Consider the following 25,588-nt stretch of genomic DNA (forward strand, 5'->3'; position numbering starts at 1 on the left):
GTAGCTACCTGCAACCGAACATACTCCTTGGTTTCAAATCCTTGCTTTAGTTTATTAAAAGGGAGTAGACTCGTTTTCAGGATTGTAAGGGTGCGGGATTCGTCTCTTCTCATCTCTCGATAATAATACAAACACGGGGTTTTTCACTAGTCAAAAACGCTAGAAAAAAGATCGATCTAGGACAGTATCTGCCTCAAAAGTCCTATTTTTTCGTTTAGAAGGCGTAATTGGCATTATTCGGCAGCATGTATATGAAAATAGCTTGTATGCTTCCGAATAATTTTTAATTTTTCGCCTCGTAAACGGAAAATAGGACTTTTGAGGGAGATGGGGCCCTAGAACGATCTTTTATCTAGCGTTTTTGACTAGTGAGAAATCCCGTGTTTGTATTATTATTGTGGGGTTCGAATAAATTAACATTAGGTCTAAGAGCGTCTAGTATTTTGTATCCTGACCATTTGGGACACAGATGGTTTGCAGGCGAGCGGCGATGGCCTGCAGAACCGTGTCCCAAGTCCCAAACAGTCCCAAATGGTCCCAAACCTTCGCGGAAAAAACCGTTACGTTTATTACTCAGGTATAGATCGTGGGGGAGAAGTAAAAGAACGACTGGCGACGAGAGCCCTTGACGAAGGGAAAATAGGCATAGTGGCTCTGGAAGTCAATGCGAGCAGATCGAACTGCACAGCGTAGAACAGCTTAGTACCGAGTGGACTTTTCTTTTCGATATAGTTAGTTTAGGTTAGCTTAGTATCGTTAGATCTTAAATAAAGTATATTTTCTTTTACGTTATCTTACCCTTGCAATCCTGGAAAAAGGAGATACTGGAACTGCAGTTACTCGAATTAATATTCGGACGTTCTAAAACAGACGAGAACTTCTTTAATATTGTACTAAACGATTTGAACTTTTTGGGGAGCTAGAGCAATTAGTTTACTACAGGATGTGAAAAGAAATTTTTTCAAAAATTGCAATTGATCGGAATTGTATGGAAAAATACTAAGAGTTGCATTTTACAACTTTTTTATGTGGGCCCATATTGAAAAATTGAAAAATACGCTTCGTAGATCTGTGTCGACTAAACATATTTTGAAAATTTCGTCAAAATCGGTTAACGTTGCAATGAGCTACGTTTAAAACGTTTGAAAATGGTAAAAATCGCAGATTTTCAGCCTATATCGAAGAATTCTTACATCTTTCAAGGCCTGTCGTGTTTTTCCCGCATCAACCGATTTCGATGAAACTTTCACAGTGCATATTATTTACGCAGGCCTAGAAAACGTACTTTTTAAATTTTCAATATAGGCCCGCACGAAAAAGTTGTAAAATGTAAGATTTAGTATTTTCTCTGCAATTCCGACCAAATGCAATTTTTGAAAAAATTTCTTTTCACATGATGTAGTAAACTAATTGCTCTAGCTCCCCAAAAAAGTTCGAATCGTATAGTACAATATTAAAAAAGTTATCATCTTTTTTAGATCGTCCGAATATTAATTCGTGTAACTGTACGTATTAGGGGATAATTAATGTATTACTAGTTTATTGATTTATGTGTAGGTTTACTCTTAATGTAACTGTAAAGAAAATGGAACGGCAAGGGGGGAAGAAGTAACATAAGGAAGAGATAACAAAAAGGAAGAGAGTGCCCTGTATAACTCACGGCATTCGGCACATTAGTGCGACTGTGCTGTGCTAACAAATAAGATTGTCACGCCTTCCTTTTTAAATGAAATAAAATTTGATTCGTTTCTAATGAATATTTATATGAGCATTATAAAATAAATGTAGCTTTTATATGACGAGAATTTTTTTTGCATAAAAAGTAACATTGAATTTAGTTTCTATCTCTTGCAATCGATGCAGACGATTTTTATTTTGCATAAAGATCCGCAGTCTAGGAAAACTACTACAAATACTACAATAAATAAAATCTATCATTTAATTTTCCCGCCTTGAATGCGTACAAAATAAGTAAAAAGAAAGAGTTAGTGTGGCTATGTGCTGCCCTCTTACAACGGCCCGATCGTTAAACTGGGCACGATATCCCGGATTGTGGCAACGACATCATGTGCCAAGATCGTGTCCAGGGAACACTACGAGCCCTCACGCGCATTTGTGGCGTGGCCACAATCTAGTCATCGTGTGGCCTGGACAGCTCGAGTGGGGTTCGACCACTGTACGTGACCGTTTGGTGGCGTGGACACGCTGTGCTCGAGATGTGGCTTCGGCCCGCTTGGTTGTCTGGGTGGTTAGTTCTTCGTTTGTTTCATAGTCTATAGTGTCTACTAGTTCTGGTGTACCACCACAATATAATTTAAATAGATTTTGTATGTTTTGAGTGTTTTGTGATATTAAGTACTCGATTCTGTACAATTGTGACGTAAAAAGATTTTTTAGCTCCATTATAGGGTCGGGTATGCTTTGTTGGTTTGTGTATGTTAGGTTTGTTACGTGTGTATGTACTTTGTCCTGTTGTGTTTGTGTGTGCTGTGAGCTGTCTATTGGTCTTTGAGAAAAAGAGTAGTGTCTGTTTGTTGAGTTTGTGTTATTGTTTATTTGATTGTCGGTAGATCGGTTATTTGTTTGAACCGCTTCAGCATATGAAACTTTGTATTTCGGGATTATACTATTTTTTATTTCTGCTAAAGTAGTAATTTTGTTTTCGTTCTTTTTTTTAAATTGTGTGTGTATCTTTCTTTTATTTCTTTGAACTTTGGACAACCTTTGTACGATGCTGGGTGTCCAAATTCTTTGCATCTTACACAAAAGAGTTTTGATTTTTCTACCAAGCTATCTTTTTTGATCTCGCAGTTACCTGGATCGTGGTTTTCGGAACATTTGACGCTTCTAAAGTCTAATTTACAATTTGACGCTGAGTGTCCTATTTTTTGACATCTAAGGCACATGATTGGTTCTTTTTTTAATAGTCTTTCCTATTTAACCGATTGATTTAGAATGTATTTTATGCTTGTTAGGGTTTCGATATCACTGTCGGGGGTGATTTGTATTAGTAGGAATGGTAATGGATTGTTATTTTTGATAGATTTTTGCGTGCTGAATTTGGTTATTTTGATAATCGAAACTTTAGGTAGATTTAGGTTATTAATTTCTTCTAATATTTCATCCGGGACAAAGCTGTTATTAATACCCTTTAAAAGTATGGATTTTGGTTTGATCGACTTCGGTGTATATGTGAAGAATTTAATTTTTCTTGCTGTTAGTATGTTAATAACTGCTGTATGGTCTTCTAGGTTCTCAAGTTGTAAATAATGATTATTACTATTAATGTATTTAATGCTAAATTTGTTAATATTTAGGGACTCTTTAACAATTCTGTACGTGACTTGCTGAGAAGATTCGAAAATATTTATTATCGGCGGTTTTACCTGTCGTTCTTTCGTTACTATTTCTTGTACCTCTTTATTGTCTACGTTTGGTTTCGTTGTCTTTGTCTTTGGGTTGGGGTCCTGTGGCTCGTCGAGGTCCATCATACTGTCGTCGGCCGGTGCGGTGTTGTTTTGTTCTTTCAGGTCCTCCTGAGTTTCCCCCGTTCCGTTACATCTTTTCTTGCTTGTGCTATGACCTTCTGGCCATTGTTTCCCTTGTTCGTAGTTGGGGGTCGTGCGGCTAACGGTACTTGGTGATTTCTGCTATGTTCTTTTGCGTAGAGCTCGATGTGTTCTTGGCTCTCTCCTCCTCCAGCTCCTTGCTTATATTTTCAATTTTTTTTTTTAGACTATCGATCATTTGTAATAGTTCTTTGTTTATTTCTTATCCTTCTGTAGGAGACTTCTCCTTCTGTTTTTTCTTTGTACTAGGTGTCTTTGGCATTTTTTCGTCGAATACTTTAGGATTGCTATTTAAATGGAGTCGTTTTTTACCATTTATGTTAGGCTTTGGTAGTGATATTTCAATCGTTTTCTTTGTTTTAAGTATTTTGTTTAGCTTGGTTTTAAGGACGGAGGGACTGTTGACGAGACTCTCTTCATCCTTGATCGTTTTTATTATGTTGAGGAACACTTTATTGTTTATCACATTTTCCGTGTTTCTATTATTATTTTTATTTTCTTCTTCTATCACTTCTGGGTCCGGGGGGTAAACCCCCTGTGTAGTATCTGTATTTTCACTAATTTTTTCTTTTAGAAAAATGCCAGATTACAGAAAAACTTTTCACTGATTCTAGTTGAGCGATTTTGACCTTAACAGGTAGCTCGCAGGACAGCGGTCGGCATGTCCGTCTCCCTTGAAGGTTCGAGGGGGACTCCTTAGTCAGAGACCATAGTCGCTGCACCAACCGGCACCGTTGAAATTACCTTTGTAATATTGGGATATATGTACATAGTATTAATTTCATTTTTTGTATTACGCAAGTTTTAAAGTCTGGAACATAAGAATGCTTAATATTACATAATATATTTTTTCGATTCAGAAAAAATTAGTGCAACTTAGGAAAAACGCCGAAAAAAGTGTTTTTTATTTTTTTTAACTATGACGCACCACTCATAAAAATCTGAAAAAAATTGAGCATAATACTTTTGATAATATCTCACTGCTAAATTAAATCCGTAGTAGCACCTTTTAGATTTCTATATGAAATCTTCATTTTTTTCGTGTTTTTCAATTTTTACAACCATAGTTTGCAACGGAAAAATCTGGAAATGATACCTAATATGTGGCTTGGTATCCGAAATGTGTTAGATTTTTTTCAGAAGTTTTAATTGTCAATAAATAGGGAAAATGGGCCAAACACTCGCATTTCGATTTTTCTTAATAACTACCCTTACAGGTGAGATATGGGGCTGAAACTTGTCAGAGAGCGGTCTTTTTGGGTAGGCTATTGAATGGTTCAAGCTAAGGGGCTAGTATACCTTCGATTTGTAACTAGAAAGGAACTAGAATCTTACTAGAAAATGGCTCGAAACATGGGTTTGCGCCCAGACGTTGTTTGACCTTATTTGAGCAAATTGTGGGCTGGGTGAGGGCTCATTCTAAAGAGGAAGGTTAGATGCAGCCCGCTCTTCTCATGATTTTAACGAGATTATGTTAATATCTAATAATATAAGGGCCTAAAGTAGAGAAAAAATCTAGGAAAAAACCCGCAGATTTCAATGCATTTTTCTGTCTCTAAAAGACTTTTGACTTATATGATGAGAAGAGCGGGCTGTATCTAACCTTCCTCTTTAGAATGAGCCCTCACCCTATCCAAAATTTGTTTAAATAACGTCAAACAACGTCTGGGCGCAAACCCATCTTTTCGACCCATTTTTCTAGTAAGATTCTAGTTCCTTTCTAGTTACAAATCGAAAGTATACTAGCCCCCCGCCGGGGGCGAATTTCACCCGGCTACATATTTTCTTTTTCATAATTAGTGAACTTTGAGCGCGGTATCTCGGAAACTATGCGAAATAGCGAAAAACTGAATCCAATCAATCTTGTGGCACATTTTGTCAGCTTCAATTTTGTATCGAATGGTCTTATCGCTAGGACGCATAGTTTCCGAGATATAAGCGGGAAACCGAAAAAGGGGACCTTCTACGTACCCCCCTGCACCCCGCTCATCTCCTAGGAGTAGGGACTTTTAGTATGTTTATCTCCTAACTAGTCCAAACAAAGTCCCAAAGTTAAAAATTGTGTTCCTTCCATTTCCCTCTACAACTTCTCGTTGACTGGACTATGTGCGTACTATTTTGTGTTTACAATATCGTACATGTATACGTTTAGGAAAATAGCAATATAATGTATGCTTTATGTATATTAATGAGATACATATTTATTAACATTGTATTTAATTAAGTACAGTACAAATGTAAAGATACATTCCACTTAGGACTTCAATTTTTTCCAATATGTATGTGTACAATTTAAAATATTGACAATGTAGAAAAATATATTGACTACGGAAACAGAACCGTTTACTTATACCTATGTACGTATTTTGTCCAGTATTATCCAAAGGAAGTTACAAGCTTGTAATAAATCTATTTTAGGTGGGCATTTATGAAATAAGCATCTCACGGCAGTTCAGTATAAAAATGTGCTTGCATACTTTGTTGTCGTCCTTTCCATGAAATACGTATAACAATTTATAAAATGATTACATAATATCTGAGATTATCTACCGCCGTATGCTAACTTTCTTGTGAAATAACCTATGGATCGTAGATTATATTATTAGCATTGAAGAGACAAAGTTAACCATTACATAAAAGAAATAAAAAAAGGCTGTGGAGTCAGTGATATAATTTTCACATACATACATACCTATCGCAACTCGTTCATATATAGTTGTAGGAGAGGAATCATTATAACAAGAAAAAGATTCAATGAAGACGAAATTACAGAGAAATTACAGCTTATTTCTGGTTCGTGACAGAATAGTTTAATTGCTATGTACTTTAAGACTGCTACTTTCATTCACAATATTTACAAACTAATTTAACCTTTATTCGGAGAGATTGCAGTTTTTACACTGCATATCATTTGTAATCATTTTCAAACGAAAACTATGCAATTGATTATTCAATTATGTTCTACATCATTGAATACTTGTCACAACCATTGTTAAGCAGGCCTCTTTAAATACTATTTCGTGTTAAAATAATACGTTCAGATGTATTTTATGTGAATACATTGGAATACTGACAGTGGTTAAGAACACATTTCCAATAGTGTTACATTAAGCCTTCTGAGTTGTAGAATGTCTGTCAATTGCTTTTGGTTGGTGTCCATACATAAAAATGGAACAAATAACGAAAATGGCACCTAACGAAAACTGGAAAGTCAAATTGAAATTGAACAGATATATAGACGCTATACAAGAAATAATAATAGCTAAAGATGTAGCAAAACCTTTGAGTATATTGTCAGCATATTTAACTACCATGGCAACAATAAGACCTCCACCTGCTTGAAGAACAACTAAATAACAAACAAATAGATCATAGCCAAAAAAGAAACCTTGTTCTTGTATTGTATTGCCGTCACTTATAAAGCATGTAATTAGTCCAAAAGGTAACGATAGAAGGCTTAATTGTACGTTTCTCATCCATACCGATACATCCGAGTCTTTGAGTATTTTTTCAAAATATATGCCAGCAAAACCTGATAAAAAGCATGCGCTCAACGCAGCAGAGAACCCTAACATACGATTCTGCTCTATTCCTGATGGTAGAGCAGCTTCAGAGGTTTGAACTAACTGTACTAATATTACTCCTATAACTAATAATATTACAGCTCCCCATTGAGTACTTCTTAAGGGCTTTCTCAGTATCACTACTGCGAAAAATGCTGTTGTTAAAATTTTTAGTTGGTAAGTCACCTGCGAAATAATGTGCATAGAGTAATCTTAAGCAATGTTAAAGGTTTGTGATAAAATTTTCAAATACCTGATAAGTCGCTGCATCTAAATTAGATGCTGATACATATAGGAAATTATTTTGTATGATATACAAAAGAGACGGAACGCACACTTTTAAAGTGTCGGCAGGTTGTTTTATGATTGTCACTTTCAGAGATTCGCAGAACTTCCAAAAATGTTTTTCTTCCCAAAAGACAAATATCAGACACGTTAAAAGCTTAACAATTTCTGCCATAACAACAGCTAAAAGAATATGCAAAGTACATGAAGAGATACTTTCATGCAATTTCATAAATACAGCTTGTTAAATCTAGCTGTGCGGCTGAATGTCCCCCGCAAGGGCAAATGAACCCGCTGCGCAATGGTAAATAGGCGGAACTTCGAACGATAGAGAACTGATCGTCACATGTCAAACGATGCACGTGGCAACAATTTAGTTAAAAAGTAAAGTGACACAAGTGTATTCACACAAACATATAAACAGTTGTTTTGTATGTTTGCTGCTGTAAGAAATAATGGACAGTACGCACTTTTGACGAGGTGTGTACCTTACCGTTCATATGTTGCATCCTTCTCTCGTCGAGTGCAGTTTTTGTTTTTGTCTGCACATTCCTAAGTTTTGGTCAACCGCACAGCTAGATTTGACAAGCTGTACTTAACAATAAAGTAACAATAAAGTAAAAGTAACATACACACCTGTAGAAGATAAGAACATGTCACCTGATCTGGTACGCGCATAGCGCATACTAAGCCCAACAAGGGCATTTTGTAATGTAAGAGTAACTAAACTAACGTACTTTAGCACCTGATTGTTTCCTATAAATAAAATTTCAAATAAGAGGTAAATAAATGTTAGTTTTATATTGCAACCTGCATAATAAAAATAAAATATATACAGGGTGTCCCACGCAACTGGAACAGGCTGTACCTCCTAAACGGTTGGGAATAGAGGAAAATGTTATAAGAAAAAGTTGAATGGCATCTCAGATGGTGCATACTATGCAACTAATTTTATGCACTTTTGTACATCGGTGCATCAGAAAAATGCAACTGCACTTTTTTTAAAAATGGAAACCTACATTTTTGACTGCACCAATCAATGCAGTTTGTTGTGCTCTACATAAAAGTACTAACATAGTTATGCCCTAAACTTATTCGTTAGGAAGTTATCGAAGCTAAAAGTTCTCTGATTTATAATGGAACATAATGTAGGTACTCTGGAACACTTGCAGAGACTGAAATAATTCAGTGAACTTTTAGCTTCGATAACTTCTTAACGAATAAGTTTAGGGCATAAGTATGTTAGTACTTTTATGTAGAGCACAACAAACTGCATCGGTTGGTGCAGTCAAAAATGTAGGTTTCCATTTTTAAAAAAAGTACAGTTGCATTTTTCTGATGTACCGATGCACAAAAGTGCATAAAATTAATTGCATAGTATGCACCATCTGAGATGCCATTCAACTTTTTCTTATAACATTTTCCTCTATTCCCGACCGTTTAGGAGGTACAGCCTGTTCCAGTTGCATGGGACACCCTGTATACAATTCCATACTTACTTTGCGATGGATTTATCATAGTCATAATAATCTCTTAAATATTTGTTTAAAAGCAAATTTAATAGATCACCTCATCTGTAAAATAATATATAGTTATTAATGGAATCATATCTTAAAAGGTATTTTAAAAATTTGTGAATATTTCAGCATTAATAACGATTTAAGAGTGTGTAAAATATGTGATAAAAATATTAATAATACTTCCAAAGTACATTAACTTTATGAAAAAATAAATTATGCATTTCATTTAATTTTATTCTTGTAAATGCAAATTAATTTAAAACATCCGCAACATCTTGATTATGTATTTAATGTATATCTTTGCATTTAAAAATAAACTGAAAAGTCTTTATTATGCCGTAAAATTTGAGAAGATACTCTTACTTTACCTCTCTGTGCATTTTCATTTTTACAAATGCCATGTATTCACTGAAGACTTACTGAGGTGTACACGTTGACATGTCCCTGGTAAACACTGGTAAATACCAGAGAGCAAAGAGGATTAGATAGAGGTGACACTCCCATAAGAGCGAGAGGCCTTCGATGGCGCACAAGAAGATGGCGCACAACGAGATGGCGCACGCTCAATTGGACACAGCTCTTTGGCGTAGTGATGGGCATTATCGACTAAATTCAACTATCGACTATAATTACTATTTAGTTACTACATACTATCGAATATTTAGTCGATAGTTTTTAGTCGACTGAAATTTCGTTTTAGTGGTTATACGTCTAGATTGCGGGCTATAGTCTATGCCTACGTATAGATCTCATTTCTCACTCACTCTTACAGCATTGTACTGCAGTGCTCACTTAGTATTATAGGCACAGTAAGAGTAAATTGGGGTAAATATACCAGACAATAATTAAATAATTAATAATAATAAAAATAATTTTTTTATAATTTTTAATAATTCGATATCGCTAATGAGTGAATGTATTTGATAGTAATCTTATAAAATTTATTCAAAACATCCGCCGTTAAAATTCAACCAGAGAGTATATGAGAGTGCTCACGCCCGGGTTTTGGCCGTGCCCATATAGTGCTGCCCCCTACTCTAGTACTTAGCCTGGATCAGCTCCTACATCATCTTTAGCATGGACAAGATCCTACATCATCTTTAGCATGGACAAGATCCTACATCATCTTTAGCATGGACAAGATCCTACATCATCTTTAGCATGGACAAGATCCTACATCATCTTTAGCATGGACAAGATCCTACATCATCTTTAGCCTGGATCAGATCCTACATCATCTTTAGCCTAGAACAGATCCTACATCATCTTTAGCCTGGATCAGATCCTACATCATCTTTAGACTGGATCAGATCGTACATCATCATTGGCCAGGATTAGGACATACAGTTTATATTGTTTTATATCAAATATGTAACTAATATACAAATCTCTAATAATATAAATTATATTCATAGAAGTATTTTAATTTTTCCCGAGCCTTTGTTGCAAACTCTAGTTTTAAAAAATAGAAAAGCCGGAAGATTTCGAAGAAACACAGATTTTATATCGATGTTTAAAAGCCACCATCTTGGAAATTAATTTAATGATGAAATACTTACTGTCATCAATATTGTCTCCAATTTTTTTCATATTTTTAGGCACAGTTATTATTAATTAAACCAAATTGAAAACCAATTCTTTCTACGAAAATTTAGAAGAATAACTTTAGGGTTACCCTGAAATTTTCAGAATATGTTTAATTGACACAAATCTATAAAACGTATTTTTTAAATTTTAATTATACAGGGTGATTCACGCAATTGTTACAAGTCATAACTCCGTTATTATTGCATTTACAAAAAAATGCCAAAGGAGAAAGATAAATGGTTCGAAGAGAACTACATCTGTAGGTCTTTAAATTTTTTTAGATGCAGCAGTGCATGTGCAATTAACAATTGCATCATTTCTTTAAATAGGAATGCATATTGTTTTTTACACAGATCGATTCTTCTGTTCATTCTACGTAAAAAATGATTAGGGTACACATGGCAAAAAATTATTAGATATCGAGATATTTTCAAAAAATGTCTTTATTGAAGAAGATGCTCAAACGCTTCTCCATTACATTCTAAACATTTCTTATAACGTATTTTTATTGTTTGCATAACTGCGTTTAAATTATCTGCAGTTATTGCTGAACATTCCACTATGATTCTTTCTCTCAGATTCTCTACAGAATCTATGGGGTTTGAATAAATTCTATCTTTCAAATAACCCCACAGAAAAAGTCAAGGGGACTTAAATCAGGTGCACGGGCTGGCCAACGTATTGATGTATAAACGCAGTTATGCAAACAATAAAAATACGTTATAAGAAATGTTTAGAATGTAATGGAGAAGCGTTTGAGCATCTTCTTCAATAAAGACATTTTTTGAAAATATCTCGAGATCTAATAATTTTTTGCCGTGTGTACCCTAATCATTTTTTACGTAGGATGAACAGAAGAATCGATCTGTGTAAAAAACAATATGCATTTCTATTTAAAGAAATGATGCAATTGTTAATTGCACATGCACTGCTGCATCTAAAAAAATCGAAAGGCCTACAGATGTAGTTCTCTTCGAACCATTTATCTTTCTCCTTTGGCATTTTTTTGTAAATGCAATAAAAACGGAGTTATGACTTGTAACAATTGCGTGAATCACCCTGTAGATAGACCCACATTAAAAAGTTGTAAAACGCAACTTTTAGTATTTTTTCTACAATTCTGATCAATTGCAATTTTTTAAAAAACTTCTTTTCACATCCTGCAGTAAACTAATTGCTCTAGTTTCCAAAAAAAGTTCAAATCGTATAGTATATTAAAATAGTGGTAAATCTACGCTACAGACAGGGATTGGAACGGTTATGAAAATAACTGTTTAAACTGTTATTTTTCGGTTCTGATTGAAATAGTTATTAAGAACCGAAATGATGTTATGTTATAACACTTATAACTGTTACGAGAATATCGGTACTGGCTGGCAGTTCTGGCTTATATCGGTTACGGTTACGATTTTGGAGAACCGATATTATGTATTTCGGTTCAGGATTTCGGTTCCGGATTTCGGTTCTCTGTCATTCTGTATTCTATATTGTGTTCGACCTAATATTTATTATTTAAACAATTTATAAATAAATAAATATTTATAATTTGTTTCTATATTTATTGTTTGAAATACCATTTCAATAATTTAAAACAATTGTTTAAATAAATAAATTTTTATAATTTGTTTCTATAGTAATTATTTGAATTGTTATTTCAATAATAATTTATTGTTAAAATAATTGTTTAAATAAATAAATTTTTATAATTTGTTTCTATATTAATTATTTGAATTGTTATTTCTCAATAATAATTTATTGTTAAAATAATTTAAATAAATAAATTTTTATAATTTGTTTCCATATTCATTATTTGAATTGTTATTTCAATAATTTATTGTTAAAATAAATAGATTTTTATAATCTATACAAATTTGTTATTTGTTTTTATTTATTTAAACAATTATTTTCACAATAAATTATTAGAATAATATAATTCACAAATAGAAAAATATATAAATTTATTTATTTAAACCAGTGAGATGAGCAACCCCCGCGGACTGCAGTGGGCCAAAAGTGAAAACATAAGAATACGCGCGGGCCGCAACCGGCAACGGACGCAATTGTTGAAAGTAACAATTGAAAATCGACGACGAAGGCCGCCTCGCCGCGCCACTGGTGGCTCATGTCGGGCGAAGTTATTTTGTTTTCTGGTTCGAAAAAAACGTCGACGTTACAAACTTGAAAGGTTGGTTTCTCAAGATAAAAGTCTGCTCTATCGCGTGGTATAGTTCGATTTTCCGCTGGACCCTAATTTTTTGAGATAAATTGAAAAATATCCTCAAAAATTGGTGCAAAAGTAGTGTCTCTTCGTCTTCAATCATTGTTTAAACATGTTTAAACAATCATAATGTATTAATATTGGATATCACTGTATTCGGGAAAGTCTACAGAATCTTTTGCTGTAAAGAACAATTCAATATCTTTTATAATAACCACAATATTTGTTTAAAGTTGAAAAATATGTTCTTTTTTCAAAGCCATGTTTTTCAAAAACTGTGCGTATAGGAGAAAAATTAAGGACAGATTTGGAATCAGCGCAAAAAACTCTATAAGAAGGACCCAACAGTATATTGAAAACAAATTTGGTGTTGGACAGTGTAATCGGTTCTCCAGAACCGTTAGGCCTGTTGCACAGTCGAGCGCAATTTTCCGGTCTCAAATACGTTCTAAAATTCTAAAAAAAATGTTACATATTTTGGATCCTAAGACGCATTTTATAGAATTTTTTCAGATTTTTTGGTTGCAAACTGTGGTCGTAAATAATGAAAAACCCCCCAAAAATCGGAAAAATATAGATTTCTAGAAAATATGAAAACATGCTTTTTACTGTTTGGTTCCTCGATAAAGTACTACAGCAGGCAGTGTCGTCAATTTTTTTCAGATTTTTTTATTGTGGGACATCATTGTAAAAATTTTTTCGACGTTTCTGCTGTGAGGAGGAAAGTTATACTTATTGATTTTACCGCGGGTGTATATTAAGTAATTTTTAACGTTATTACATGTTATTATACATTACAAAACGCAATTGTTTGACCTAAGAAATGCGATTTAATAGAAAGAAGAATTGTGTTCTGTGCGCGATATATGTACATACTGTGACTCGCAAAAATTTTCGGACGCTCTAAAAATGATAACTTTTTTAATATTATACTATACGATTTGAACTTTTTGGGAAGCTAGAACAATTAGTTTAGTACAGGATGTGAAAATAATTTTTTCAAAAATAGTAACTGATCGGAATTGTAGAAAAAATGAGAGACACTTGGGGAAACTAAAACACCTGGCAGAAGACTGTGAAGGGGTAGAAAGAATTAACATAGGTATAGAAAAGATAGTACAGGAGAAAAGAGTGGGAGAAATTGTAGAATGGGTTAGGAGTATAGAGAAAAAAAGGAAAGAATTAATCACAAGGGATAATCAAGAGAGAGGCAGGATTAGCGGGGAGACATTGGGATAGATCACATAGACAATAAGGTATTTGATGTGGCATGGGATATGGATGGATGGGTGGAGGAACGGATGAATGGATAAATAGAGGGATGAATGGCTTCGAGAATTATAATCCATGTCCAATTTCTGGGCCACGAGGCTGAAATAAATAAATAAATACGTATTTACTTACTTACAAAAAATTGCATTTTACAACATCTTTATATGGGCCGACATTGAAAATTTAAAAAATACGTTTTGTAAATCTGTGTCAATTAAACATATTCTGAAAATTTCGTCAAAATCGGTCGACGTTGCAATGAGCTACAAACGTTTTAATATAAAATAATAATTCTTAAAAAATATTCTGTTATTTTACACCGATATACCCGACCCGACCCGTATCATGTTACAATGTTTCACTCCACTCCACGGCGACCGAAACCCTCGAGCTTCACTTCCCTTTTCTCCGTTCGTCATCATAGAATAGTGTTTCCTGAAAATTGAATGTCTCTAGCCAGACTCGAGTTTTCGACATTTATAGCAAGCTTGCTATAATCGTATCTTATTTGTCAAAATTTAGTTTTCCATTTAAAATATTTTGTTGTTAAAACTCATCAATAGTTTTAAATAGTACTTGAACAATATTAAAAATGATACTGAAATATTGGAATATTACAATTTGGAATGAAGGGTCTAGCCGGACGAGGTAGTCCTCCGAGTTATTTAAACAGCCGTTGCGCCATTCAATTTTCGGTCAATTTTTCCCATTTACTTGCATTAACTTAATCATATAATTGCATTTAATTGAAATTGATAATTGAGATTTTTTCCCGATTTTTTGGTTCAAAATGTTAATTACACAAACTGAAAAACACGCAAAAATTCGACAAATGCAGATTTATTTGAGAAACTGAAAAGTAGCATTGATCATATTTTTAGACTAGCAACATATCAGAACTTTTTTTACGACAGCGCGTAAACGACAAAGAGGGACTTTTCAATGACTCCAAGAAAAATGATAAACTTAATGACTCCGAGAAAAATAAAGAACTTAATGACGCTGAGGAAAATGAAAAATTTAATAACTCCAAGAAAAATGGAAACTTCAATGACTCTATGAAAAAACTTGACGGCACTGAGGAAAATGAAAAATTTAATAACTCCAAGAAAAATGGAAAACTTAATGACTTTGAAAAAAATAAAGAACTTACTGACTCTGAAGAAAATGAAAAATTTAATAACTCCCAGTTAACAAGCAGTCTTCAATGCCTCTTAAAAATGCAATTAATCATGTAGGGATTGATCAGGTGTTTCTCGCTATATTAAAAAATATTTACAAATCCTTTGACAAATTCTGCTTTGTGGCGTCAGGATACTGCTTTCGACATACCATCACAGTTTGTATAGTATACATATATTATTTCTCCTCTTTGTTTCTAGATAAAATTTTATTATGATCCTCCATTAGTTTAACGCCCCGTTCAGCGGTATCATTGACCACCTTCAGTCCATGTTTCAGTCAGACTACTTATTACTCATAACAACTTCTTTTTCCGATATTAGAACTATTTTTACCACGTTTTTATTAGCTCGCTTTCTTGTTCTTCTGTAGATTGGAGCGTATTAATGAATTTATTTATATATAATATCTCTGTCAGTTATGTATACATATATGAAAAAACTCTTCAAACAAAAGTTGTAGTATATAAGGAGGTGGATATAGTATCAAAGAAAAAAAATTTTTTCAAAGTCATTATTTAAAGTTTTCAAGGTCACGGATGTTTTTTCTATCAACAACTGTTTATGCTATATATGGATTCTTAAAGAGAAAAAAGACAAATTCAACGATATATCATAACGTCTATTTATGTCATGATTTAAAAAATTCTCATTTTCCATTAAAAACTCATTTTCCCATGATCCAAACGGCCCCAAAATTTTTCCAGACCATTTTCTCAACATTTGTCACAATTCTGGTTTACGGGACCAAAAAAATTTCATGGTCGAAAAATAAGGTCCACCTTAATGTTGCATATACGTAAATTACGAGAAGCAGTAAAGAGTGCTTAACGTCGAAGAAGAAAATCCGGGTAACTAAAACTTAATATGTACTACATTCCACGTTATTAGAATAATTGTAGTTTAATTATGATATATTTTAAAATTGATATAATTATATCAACATTTTTTATTTACACCTAAAAACGCCACTGTCTCGGAAGGAAATGGACATTCGAGAGAAGCAATGAAATTAGAGCATCATTGCGAAAAAAGATGAGTTTGCAATAACCTCAATATACATTTTATGAAATTCTATTATAATTATAGTTATGATTGTATTTTTTAATAAATAAACTTGTGTATGCTAGTATAAAATCAATTTATATATATTATACAATTTATTTTATTATTTGTTTGACAACTAATAAATCTACAAATTGATTCATAAACTAAAAAATACTTCCTGCATTTTCGTATTCTCCAATCAGTCCAAATAAATACCATCAACCTGTTCTCGATCATATACCAATTTTTATTAATGCAATTATGACAGTAACAAAACGTTTCTATTTAAAATGAATACATATTTTGAACATAGTTTTTACATTTTTAATTTTTTGGAAGGTTAAAAAATGTAATTAAAAAAGTAATGAAAAATAAAAATTAAAAAAAAATCCCCGCTGCACGGGGACTCGAATGCTAGCTCCAGATTGCGATTCATACGCTCGACGGCTCGACAGCCGAATTTCAGTTTCGCTTCCGCCGTAAAGCAATAGAACATGGCAACATGGCAAGTGCTAAAAATAGATTGTGGCTGGCATAAGCGCACAAGCAGCGCACACGGATATAGTAAAGGTACGTTGGTGAGTGTAGCGCGCGGGCGCGTTGCTAACACGATACAGTGTCTTCTGTGGTGGCCTCTGGTGGCCTCCTGTTCCTCACTCCAGTCAGAATATATCCTAGAGGGCGTAAGAGAAATATTCGAGCGACACAGATGTCGTCAGATGTGCTAACAGTAAAGTGGGTTCTGTTTCTTGCTAAAGATGATGTAGGTTCTGTTCCATGCTAAAGATGATGTAGGAGCTGTTCCAGGCTAAACATGATGTGGAGACAAAAGCGGCACGGCCAAAACCCGGGCGTGAGCACTCTCATATACTCTCTGATTCAACCAATAGCTCGATAGTTTAAGCGACTGATTCAGTCAGTGATGCCAGAATCATGGGTCGTGGGTTTTTTCCCCTCCGCTCGCTCAGCCGACTCGACCCCCCACTCTAACGCACCGTCGTCGCCAGGTTGCTTCTACTGCGCACGCGCTACACGAACGTATATCTCTACTCTGTCCGTGTGAGTGCCTGTTCGATTGCACGCGCGCTACACACACCAGCGTACCTCTACTCTGTCCGTGTGCGCTGCTTGTGCGCTTGCGCCAGCCACAATCTATTTTTAGCACTCTCCATCCACATCCACGCCTGCTTGACGGAAACGAAACTGAATCTGAAATTCGGCCGTCGAGCCGTCGAGCGTATCAATCGCAATCTGGAGCTAGCCTTCGAGTCCCCGCGTGCAGCGAGTTTTATTTTTATTTTTCATTACTTTTTTAATTACATTTTTTAACCTTCCAAAAAATTTAAATATATATTATATGTATATTCGTAAGTTTGAACCCTTTATCTCAACCAGGAGGGTAGTGAAAGGGTAAAAACTAATTATTGGTTTTTCCCACATTTTCCCTATTTAATGGTATACTTAAAAATTCTAGAAAAATTCTACAAAATTGTAGATATTATTCCCTATGATTGTGAATTTTTTCAGATTTTTTGCAAATAGTAAGTATGAAAAATCGTATAGCCGGATATAAGATGGTCAAAAGAGCTCATCCAAATTAATTTTTAATCACACGTTCAATAAAAATCACATGTTCAATAAAAAATTACGAAAAAATTCATGAACATTCTGCCTAATAGCATACACGCGATTGAGACCAATTTCAAACTTTTTGGTTGTAAATAGCCAATGGGTATAGCCCAGGGGTCGGCAACCTGCGGCTCGCGAGCCACATGCGGCTCTTTGGATGTGAAGCTGCGGCTCTTTAGTTCCATACGCAAATATTATTTATTTTATAAAAAAAAACATTTAAAAATCGTTCTGAACTGATTAACGAGGATTAGGCACCGATTCTATCTCTCAGCCACTTGTACTCGCTTTTCACCGCACCCCTCCCCCGTGACACGAGTCGTCACTGTCGTCAGTCCGTCGGAAGCTCTCGAATGACGCCGTCGTCGGATATTTCTATGTAGGTTTTAATTCGCTTTCGACGCAAGACATTTTGCCGTCTTCACCAGTGCTTTGGCTGTGACGTATAGTTTGTTATTTCAAGTAAAAGAGTTATGTATGTAGATATATATAATACAATATACATACATATATATTATCTAATTTGTTGTGAAAAACACTACTTATATATGAATAAACAGATATTTTTTCTTATGAATAAATAGATTAGTTTTTTTTCTCAAAAAACTTTATTTATGCGAGTACTATTTATTGTTGGCAAGAAAAAATGTTGTGGCTCTTTAAAAACTTTGAAATTTTGTAAATTGTAATTTTTGACTCTTCCGACTCAAAAGGTTGCCGACCCCTGGTATAGCCGGATAAGATAGTCAAAAATGCCCTTGAACCGAATTTTATCGACGATGTGCCATTCGATAGAACACAAAGAAAAAACATACTGTGCAAAATTTCAACCCTGTATTTCGATCGGGAGGGTAGTTATGGGGTAAAATCGAAAAATCAGTCTTGGGCCTATTTTCCCTAGTTAATGACGTTTAGAAATTCTGAAAAAAATCTGACACATGTCAAGAGAACCCAAATACATACTTTGCAATTAGTTTCAGATTTTTAAAAGGGAAATCCTGCTTGTAAAAAATCAAAAACCTCATAAAAATCGAAAAAATGCAGATTTCACATGGAAGTTCTAGAGTGTCCACATTTATATTTTTACAGTAGCAGTATATTGTTATAAGTATTGTTCATGAATTTTTTCAGATTTTTCGGTTTGGTGCGCCGTTGTTAAAAAAAATAAAAACCGATTTTTTCGACGTTTTTTCCGCGAAGAACTAAGTTAACCTTAAAATTGTTACGTTCTATTTATTCTGTAAGTCTATCAGGCTCTGATAAACCTTGAGCATTCTACAGAAGTAATTAAAAAATGAAATCAACTTAATTAATATTTCTACAGTATAGACATTACATCAAGAAATATAAATCACGTTTCCAACAATTCAGTTGGCTCAGTGCGTTAGGCGTTCGATTGTGGACCGGCCTATGGTAGGTTCGCGCCCGTCGTAGGTCTATTTTTTTTATTTCATCAATTCTCTTCTTTTTTATATCTGACTTCACACTAGTCAAGGATATTTTTGTAGAATTCTTTTACAAGCAATATTGAAATATTAAAAAAGTATTTTAAGGTAAAATACACCAAATATAGTAGTTGTGTCTAACAGAGTCGTAAGGCGAGTAAAGAAAAGAAAAGGTAAACGTATAAAGATGAACAAAGGTAAAAGTTAATGAAACATCAAAAGTTTGTCATTCTAAATATGCTTTTATAGATCCGTTAGTTTATTGACAAGTATCGGAACATCTGCTTTCACTGTGAAATATTTCATTAGCAACCCTGAGTGGTACATACACAACAATTGCTGTTCCGCATAAGAGACGAGGTACCAAATTGAATGCCTCAAAAGAAGTAAACAACAATAGAGCCATTTCTACAACTTGAATTTCTTTCTTTTCTCTATAACAAAGTATTTAAAACTCGAAGACACATAAATGGAATTACTGCTGAAAATGTCGAGTACTGCCAGACGTTCCTCCAATTTTCAACATAAATAAATCTTTCAATTCATCGATAAAATAAAATATGCTTTACAGAAAACACGATAAAATGAAACTGAGATACTTAAGATCCGCACAAGCTATGTATGTATTATAATTTTTTTGCGAATTCCACCTTAAAATATTTTAGTTGAATATGTAGATATTGCTTCTAAAAGAAATCTACAAACACACCATTGGTTATTATATAGTCAGACATAAAAAAAAAGAATTAATCAAGTAAAAAAAATGTATACCTATGCCGGGAGCGAACCTAGGATAAGCAGATCAACAGTCGAACGCCTAACGCGCTTTTTTTTTAAACATGTTTTTTGAATATATTAGTACAATCAGAGTTAACAGGAGTCAACAAAAATAATAAAAATCTCCACACAGTATTGCTATGTTAAGCTGACTGTTCGCTCGCGTGCGAATCTCGGTGCTTGACAAATCTTTGGACGGTGGAAGAATAAATAGGAACTGTGTAACGGTTGGATTACTTGTAAGCTGAGGCGCCTTAACGGATAATGGAAGGGAGAATGGGGAAAAAGTTTTATTTAAAAAAAACCCCTTAACAGTCTTTGGTATAGGATGTTTGCTTAAGTACTACTTAGGGACTAACTTATTACTAACAACGATATATACATATTGTATATACATATGTATAATATTAGGTAGCTATCGTGCCACGGTACAATATGATAATGTTGAGTTTTACATGTAGATCTCTCAAGTCATTTAAGTGGCCCTAGTGTGATGTTGGGCACTATAATTTTCCGCTCGAGTAGCTCTCGCATGTGAGTGTCATTTGGTAAGAGTCACCAGCATTTTTTTTTTATCTAGTCGATGAAAATCTTGATGATCTTTCCTAGGTATGAACGCCTAACGCACTGAGCCAACTGAATTGTTGGAAACGTGATTTATATTTCTAGATGTAATGTCTATACTGTAGAAATATTAATTAAGTTGATTTCATTTTTTAATTACTTCTGTAGAATGCTCAAGGTTTATCAGAGCCTGATAGACTTACAGAATAAATAGAACGTAACAATTTTAAGGTTAGCTTAGTTCTTCGCGGAAAAAACGTCGAAAAAATCGGTTTTTATTTTTTTTAACAACGGCGCACCAAACCGAAAAATCTGAAAAAATTCATGAACAATACTTATAACAATATACTGCTACTGTAAAAATATAAATGTGGACACTCTAGAACTTCCATGTGAAATCTGCATTTTTTCGATTTTTATGAGGTTTTTGATTTTTTACAAGCAGGATTTCCCTTTTAAAAATCTGAAACTAATTGCAAAGTATGTATTTGGGTTCTCTTGACATGTGTCAGATTTTTTTCAGAATTTCTAAACGTCATTAACTAGGGAAAATAGGCCCAAAACTGATTTTTCGATTTTACCCCATAACTACCCTCCCGATCGAAATACAGGGTTGAAATTTTGCACAGTATGTTTTTTCTTTGTGTTCTATCGAATGGCACATCGTCGATAAAATTCGGTTCAAGGGCATTTTTGACTATCTTATCCGGCTATACCCATTGGCTATTTACAACCAAAAAGTTTGAAATTGGTCTCAATCGCGTGTATGCTATTAGGCAGAATGTTCATGAATTTTTTCGTAATTTTTTATTGAACATGTGATTTTTATTGAACGTGTGATTAAAAATTAATTTGGATGAGCTCTTTTGACCATCTTATATCCGGCTATACGATTTTTCATACTTACTATTTGCAAAAAATCTGAAAAAATTCACAATCATAGGGAATAATATCTACAATTTTGTAGAATTTTTCTAGAATTTTTAAGTATACCATTAAATAGGGAAAATGTGGGAAAAACCAATAATTAGTTTTTACCCTTTCACTACCCTCCTGGTTGAGATAAAGGGTTCAAACTTACGAATATACATATAATATATATTTAAATTTTTTGGAAGGTTAAAAAATGTAATTAAAAAAGTAATGAAAAATAAAAATAAAACTCGCTGCACGCGGGGACTCGAAGGCTAGCTCCAGATTGCGATTGATACGCTCGACGGCTCGACGGCCGAATTTCAGATTCAGTTTCGTTTCCGTCAAGCAGGCGTGGATGTGGATGGAGAGTGCTAAAAATAGATTGTGGCTGGCGCAAGCGCACAAGCAGCGCACACGGACAGAGTAGAGGTACGCTGGTGTGTGTAGCGCGCGTGCAATCGAACAGGCACTCACACGGACAGAGTAGAGATACGTTCGTGTAGCGCGTGCGCAGTAGAAGCAACCTGGCGACGACGGTGCGTTAGAGTGGGGGGTCGAGTAGGCTGAGCGAGCGGAGGGGAAAAAACCCACGACCCATGATTCTGGCATCACTGGATTCAGTAACTGAATTTAGTCGATAGTTTTCAGTCGTTTACAGGTTATTCTCGTATTTACTCTTATTCTCGATGTTCGCTAGTTAAATGAATAGTAGGACAGTATGGGACAGTACAGAGATATTAAATTTCGTGATTGAATGATTTTGTCTTTATTTAATAATAAATTCATACACTACGTTATAAATATAAATGTACACAATTTATTTATATCACATATATAGTTTATATTGCATAAATAGCAATAAGATTTTAACATCCAATATGAATTAAAGTATTGAAATATCTATTACATATTTCATTACTTGCATATTTGCACGTCCTGTCATAATTATGTATTTCTAACCTAGTCGTTTCATCGTCTGACACTGACATTTGAAATTTCAAGATGGCGACGTGTAAACAGTCGACTGAAAATACCTTAGACCATATATACCTATAGACCCGGCGCAGATAATTTGGCCCTCGGAAAAGATGAAGACGGTGTGACGTCACGTTCTCGAAAGATGTATAAGCTATGCTCATCGACAGTGCCTACGCTTGGCTTATATGGGGGGTGAGGGGGATCAGCGGGTGCGCCATGTACATGTACATACCCAGTACACGGGAAGAATGGACAGGATAATTTCAAAGAATTTGACATTGTATCATGAAATTATCTATTATAAACTGTATTTGAGATACAGACGTTTATTCTGTATGTTTTATTAAGATATAAAGTAATAATAGTATTATATATATTAACTATTTTAGGAATCGCCCGATATTTGATTCTGAAGACATATTATGCAGGTTACAAAATGGTTTTTTACATATAAATTGATCACATTTACAACATTTTAAGGTAGTACTGCTAGTTTTACATAATTTACATTTACCTCGCTTGTGATTAGTTATTGCTAGACTACGGATCTTTATGCATTTACAAAAAAATTGAGTAGATGAAATTCAAATTCGTTGAAAAATTGAAAATGTCAATACATGATTTCTGCTCTATTACAATCATTCAGGGAAGAAATAACATTCAATTTAATTTCTATTTCTTGCCATCGATGTATTGCTACACAAAATTTACACGGAGCAAGTGTATGATGGCGTAGTGTCGGCGTCGGTCTGCCGTTTCAGCCATTTTGAAATTATCTTAAGACTGCTTAAAACTTATCTTGTGACGTCACACCGTCCTTTATCTTTTCCGAGCTGTACTCTCGGTTTTCCTATACACATACTATACCTATGCCGGGTCTATAGGTATATATGGTCTAAGGAAAATACCCTGATAGCACAGTTTGGAACTGCCAGGAATAGTCCAGAGCGTGGAGTGAATTTGGAGGGCAGTATGGTTCCAGACGCCGCTTATTGGCTGCTCGGAGCAATGGTTGGAGTACATCTAGAAAGAGTGTGGAGTTGCATGCCAGTGGGCTTCCGAAAACGATTACACCCTGATAGCACAACGGACTCCACGGGGAGTGACGAAAACGATTACAGGTAGACTCCACCTGGAACCAGTCCACGCGGAATGCAGCTTTCTGCAGTCCAGCTGGAACGCCACTCTATCCTGGATTCCGCTTCCCCGCAAGATGGCAGCACGGTCGCACTGATTAATGCGGCGAATGCCGTTATACAGGGCAGCGCCGTCGGTAAGGGCAGATCGCACTAATGTGGCAGATGTCGATAAAGTAAATTTCTATTGTACAAATATGTAGCAGTTTTCCTTTTTACCGACAATACTGATTTTTGAATGAATATTCAGCCACATGCAAGGAGAGAAAAAAAAATAATCTGTGCAAAATAAAAATTCTCTGCATCGATTGCAAGAGATGGAAGCTAAGATTAAAATGTCCCCATGCAAAAAAAGACAAAGTGTCATATAAGGGAAAAGAAAATTTACTTTTTCTTATTTTTTAATACACCGCAGGGAGTTGGTAAAGACACATGGACAATGACACAAGGAATATATATATATATATAATAAATATTATAATTTTTTATTATTACTATGCTTTATTATTGGACGAACACCTAAATATCTCTTCAGGTTATTGTGATGCAAAAAATATTTGTTACGTAATGTGCACGGTGTGCCAGATATTTGGTCCATTGACACCATGCACATTACGTAACAAATATTTTTTGCATCACAATAACCTGAAGAGATATTTAGGTGTTCGTATTTAAACGGAACACCCTGTATATTGTGATTATTACACGTTGTTGCCTCTGCTTCCCAAAACTTGTGGCCCGTAGCACGTTCTGGCATAGGTGGGATACCTAAAAAATACAAAGAAAATCAGTAATGTACAATATATGCATGTGTGTTGAATGGCATAATTAGATATACGTACCACGTGAAAAATTAGAGGTCTTCCTCTTCCCCGGTTGCCGCAGCTTCCTTCTCCTCCTTCCCTGGATAGCACATTATATTTATCCTCCGTTCTGTAAATTAGATTTTTAATTACACAGTGAGTAAAGGTGAGTATTTAATCTTCTTCGCTTATTGCTCATCTCAACGAATTTTCTAATTTCTGGTGCTACAATTACAAAAGGTCTTCTGACGTTTTTCATCAACTAATATACCTAACTGATTCAAACATTGCAATGATATTTATAAAAAATCGATTAAAGTTGAACTACAAACAAAAGAATGTACTACCAGAAATAAAAAAATTCGATGATGAGAAGCAAGTGAAGAAGATTAAATACTTGCCTTACTGAATTGGTTTAAGCCATCATTTTGCCGATTTAGAATATTGCTAAGCTAATTCTAATCTGAATGGGCCAAAGCTGAATTGTGTTGGATTTGTTTAAAGTGATAAATGATAATAATGATAATGAAAAGAGAGTGATAAAGTGATAAAGAAACAAAAAATTTACTATTTTGGACTCTACATTGAAGTGAACATACTCGCCCCGTAGCACCTCATACGTGATGGCAAATGGCACTGTCGCGTGGTGTGCCGACAAGCGTTCTCACGCTTTTTCACGCGAAGATTTTGGGAGACATTTGAGCAAAATGAAACCGATTAACCAATATAAATATGTACAAATACCTTCCGTTCTTCCTGCCTTCCACGTAGTGCACGTAATCCAAGTAATCCACGTAATCACATAATCCAAGCAAGTCAATCTAATAAATAGTCAAATAGTCCAATGCCGCAACGCAGACCGCACTCGCGAGTGTAACGTGTAACCACAGAGCGAAGTTATGTAAATATATCTGTGATTGTGTCAAGAAAAACGCTGCATGTCACAATTTCAAAAAATTTCAGTTCATGCATTTATTGAACTTTATAGTGTAGAATTAGGTATTTACCAGAAAAAACGTCACGAAAATCAATTCAAAAGGCTCGAAAAAATAATACAATTTATAACCAATGTCCTTGTCAAAGCATTAGTGATCAAAAC

General features: G+C 34.6%; 1 protein-coding gene and 2 long non-coding RNA genes across 4 annotated transcripts; 1 reads left to right on the forward strand and 2 right to left on the reverse strand.

Annotated features, from left to right (window-relative positions):
- Positions 1-262: 262 nt before the first annotated feature.
- Positions 263-6,830, forward strand: LOC143211187 (uncharacterized). The gene is made up of 2 exons (XR_013009408.1): positions 263-2,248; positions 4,207-6,830. It is a non-coding gene; the product is annotated as an uncharacterized LOC143211187 (long non-coding RNA).
- Ugalt (UDP-galactose transporter) lies at positions 5,745-9,466 on the reverse strand. 2 transcript variants are annotated; one of them, XM_076428653.1, is made up of 5 exons: positions 9,306-9,466; positions 8,917-8,991; positions 8,054-8,173; positions 7,386-7,585; positions 5,745-7,318 (listed from the first exon to the last, which is right to left on the reverse strand). In XM_076428653.1, the coding sequence occupies exons 2-5, from the start codon at positions 8,939-8,941 to the stop codon at positions 6,677-6,679; spliced, it is 987 nt and encodes a 328-aa protein (XP_076284768.1). In that variant the 5' UTR covers positions 8,942-8,991; positions 9,306-9,466; the 3' UTR covers positions 5,745-6,676. The 2 variants fall into 2 exon arrangements, with proteins under 2 accessions (XP_076284768.1, XP_076284767.1); XM_076428652.1 differs by having other exon boundaries at positions 6,144-7,318; positions 7,386-7,600.
- A 14,682-nt stretch (positions 9,467-24,148) lies between these two features.
- On the reverse strand, positions 24,149-25,227 carry LOC143211216 (uncharacterized). Its single transcript, XR_013009417.1, has 2 exons — positions 24,529-25,227; positions 24,149-24,454 (listed from the first exon to the last, which is right to left on the reverse strand). It is a non-coding gene; the product is annotated as an uncharacterized LOC143211216 (long non-coding RNA).
- Between the last annotated feature and the right edge of the window lie 361 nt (positions 25,228-25,588).

Source organism: Lasioglossum baleicum, chromosome 8 (genome assembly GCF_051020765.1).
Source record: "Lasioglossum baleicum chromosome 8, iyLasBale1, whole genome shotgun sequence".
Classification (NCBI taxonomy): domain Eukaryota; kingdom Metazoa; phylum Arthropoda; class Insecta; order Hymenoptera; family Halictidae; genus Lasioglossum; species Lasioglossum baleicum.

Bases quoted from the DNA above. Each gene is read 5' to 3' on its own strand.
- Ugalt (XM_076428652.1), bottom strand. From the start codon at position 8,941: ATGACTATGATAAATCCATCGCAAA. The intron at 8,174-8,916 runs GTAAGTATGGAA...TTTTATTTATAG, and splicing joins TATGATAAATCCATCGCAAA to GAAACAATCAGGTGCTAAAG. The intron at 7,319-7,385 runs GTATTTGAAAAT...ATTATTTCGCAG, and splicing joins TAGATGCAGCGACTTATCAG to GTGACTTACCAACTAAAAAT.